The sequence below is a fragment of the Lactuca serriola genome, chromosome 8, assembly GCF_051521515.1.
Source record: "Lactuca serriola cultivar US96UC23 chromosome 8, Lser_US96UC23_V15, whole genome shotgun sequence".
Lineage (NCBI taxonomy): Eukaryota > Viridiplantae > Streptophyta > Magnoliopsida > Asterales > Asteraceae > Lactuca > Lactuca serriola.
The window spans coordinates 287,438,970-287,442,406 of NC_136415.1; the positions used below are offsets into that span (position 1 = coordinate 287,438,970).

The following is a 3,437-nucleotide window of genomic DNA, read 5'->3' on the forward strand; positions in this document are numbered from 1 at the left end:
TTATTCTTCCCATTCCATTGTAAGTTTTTGTTAGCTATGTTCTAACTTCTTAAAAAAAAATCATTCAACCGTTAAAAAAAAAAGATATATATGGATACCATGTTAACACCACATGACATAATTGAACAAATTTATAAATGTGAAATATTGTTATATACTTTCAAAGATGTCAAGTGCAAAAAAAAAAGTCAAATTTATAAATTTGAAATATTGTTATATACTTATAAATGCCATAAAAATTTGTTTATTTGGACAGTTTTTTATTAAGAAAAAAAGTTATAAGTTTTTTACCACGCCATTGCAAAATAAAAATGTAAATTGGGACATATCATTGTGTTTTATGATTCCATTAACATTCCAAAAACAAATTGAATACAACTTATTTATTAAGCAAAATACATAAAAATGTTTTCAATATAATTCAAATCTCATTGGTATGATGGGTGAATTATTTAAATGATTGGACCTATGTTGCATAATGGTGATGTTAAAGAAATTAAACCGAATTGGAATTCAAGATTTGATTCCATGTTCAATCATTTTAAAGCAGCAGAAAGATCCTTATTTGCATCAGAATAATCATATCCTTTAATACTGATTTCTGAGCATATCACTTCAACTTCATTAAACCTCCCTTCTTCTTTAAGACCAGTAACAAGCTCATTAGCAACACTTACACTTGGCAAGAACCCATTTCCAACCATTTCCCTATACCAAAAATACCCTTCACCAAACTTCTTAATATCACAAAGACCCTTAATCATAACATCATAAGTATCAGCTTTAGGAACTAATCCATTCCCCTTCATTTCATCAACAAGATCCTTCGACTCATCAATCTTTCCCTCCTTTAAGTACACAATAATCAAGCAATTGTAAGCCATTTTATCAGGAACAATTCCCTTATTAATCATCTCATGAAACAATTCAATTGTCTTTTCCACAAAACCATGATCAAAATAGCAACGAATGAGTTCATTATATATCACCCGATCAAGATCCAACTTCATATCTGACATTTCTTTCATGAGTTTCTCCACAAGTATTAACTCATTCTTGCATCCAGTAATTAATGGATGATATGTGTTTATAGTAGGTTTAATTCCACATGATTTCATCTTTTCATGTAACTCTAAACACTTTTGGGTGTCACCCTTTATTGAATAACCAGATATTAAACAATTATATGTAATAACATCACATTTTAGATATCCATTTGTGATTCTTGAAGCAAATTCTTCGGCTTCCTCAACCCTACCCTTTTTGCATAGCCCATTTATGAGTGTATTGTAAGTAACCAAAGATGGAACCACTTTATTTCTACACATTTCATCAAAAATCTTGAAAGCATCTTCTATCTTTCCTGTATTACAATACCCATTAATAAGCATGTTATATGTATTTGTGTTTGGGAAAATACCTCTACCTATCATATCTTTGAACACCACTTCAGCTTCCATAAGTCTTCCATCTTTGCACAATTGGTTCATTAAAGATCCATAAGTTACAGCATTTGGTTTTAAGCCATTAGTTTCCATTTCTTCAAGAATCTTGAAACATTTATCAAACTTTAAGTTTCGTCCAAACCCATCGATTAGTATGTTGTAGGTTACAACATCTGGTGAAGAACCCATTTCTGGCATCTTTTTTATCAATTCTTCTGCTTTTAAAAGATTACCAGATTGACAATACTTGTTGATTATTGGATTGAAGGTGAAGGAGTTTGGTGTTAAGCCATTGGATTTCATTTTTTCAATTGACAAAAGGGCAATTTCTGTGTTACCTTCCCTGCAATGGCCATCAATGATTGTATTGAAGATTACCTGTGTTGGAACAAGTCCATTCTCCATTAAATTTACCAAAATCTCCTCAGCTTTGTTGGTTTTCCCTCCCTTGCATAACACATTTAACAAAACACTGCAAGTGTATTCATTGATATGAATGCCATTTTTATCTATCTGTTCGTGTAATGAAATGCAAGCATCTATATCACCAGATCTTGAAAACCCATCAAACATTAAGCTGTAAGTGAACCCATCGGGAACAAAGCCATGAATTTTCATGTCTTCAAAGACCTTTTTTGCCTCATCCATCTTCTTCCCTTTACAGAGACCACTGAGTAGTGTATTAAATGTAACAAGATTCGGCCCTACATTACAAGCCTTCATCTTTTCACGAACCCTATATGCTTCGTCTAAATTCCCCACTCTGCAATATCCATCGATCATTGTGTTATATGTAACCCTATCAGGAACTACATCTCTCTCAAGCATTTCATCAAACAGCTTTCGTGCATCCATCAATCGCTTCTGTTTACACAGCCCACCGATCAAAACATTATACACAAACGTACTAACATTCATTCTGCCATTATTCTTCATGCAATCCATCAAATCCATACCCCGTCGCAGGTCTCCCATCTTCACTGCTGATTGCACAGCTTTCCCGAAGGTAAACTTATCCACCCTGATACCCGAACTAATAACATGATCAAACAATTCCAACACTTTACTGTACTGACCAGATGACACCAAACACTCCAGGAGTAAGTTAAATGAAGCAATGGAAGGGAAAACACCATCTTTCCTGATTAACGTGTACAAGTCCATGGCTTCATTTGGGAAGTTTGCTTCTGCACAAACCGATAAAATCAAGCTTGAAAAAACTTTGGGTTTTTCCATATACTGAGTGTAGATATCAGAAGGTGAAGTGAAGATGGACTTGGAAGTAATTAGGGATTTGATTAGATTTTTGGCTGTTTGGGTTTGGCCTTGCTGCAGAAGTGTGTGAAGATTTCTGAGTTGTTCATGTGGATCATTGGTGACTGCAATACCATTGTTTTGGGAGTTTGAAGAGAAGAACTTAGGATTCGAGATTGAAGAGGGAGAAGAAAGTGTTGTTGTGAGCTTGGGAAGGAATGGTAGCCTTCCTTTCGCCATTGCTGCTCTCCTTGGGGTAGCGACTGAATTTGATCATACGAAGATGAAGCAACTCAACAGACAGAAGAAGATGTTAGTTGAGCAAAAGAAGACGACGACCAAATCGCTGCCCTACTCGATGGGTTTCGCGGATTCCGGTAGAATCCGAATTGGAATGGATGATTCTTCCGATACGTATTTGACATTCGGGTCGGAGCAAGGTTCTAAACAGGATTTAGGTGTGGTTTTGACAAGCACGGTCAAGCCTTAAGAGGAGTTATGAATGACAGTTTTATAGTTTTACTAGGTGTGAAACCCGTGTATTATACGGGTTGGTTTAAAAAAAAAAATTAAACATTAAAGTGTAAACGCAAAATATTTTTTAATGTATAACTTTAAATTAAGAAAGATACATATTTATTGCAATTTAATATATCATATTTAATACTTTACATATATAAGTATATGACTTTAATTTTAAAAATTGGAACAAACCAAAAATTAACAAGTGGATAATAT

General features: G+C 34.0%; 1 protein-coding gene across 1 annotated transcript; it reads right to left on the minus strand.

The window, feature by feature from the left end:
• Positions 1-331: 331 nt before the first annotated feature.
• Positions 332-3,157, minus strand: LOC145068493 (pentatricopeptide (PPR) repeat-containing protein). Its single transcript, XM_079015464.1, has one exon. It carries the CDS (start codon positions 2,937-2,939, stop codon positions 537-539), a length of 2,403 nt encoding a protein of 800 aa, XP_078871590.1. The 5' UTR covers positions 2,940-3,157; the 3' UTR covers positions 332-536.
• Positions 3,158-3,437: the final 280 nt, after the last annotated feature.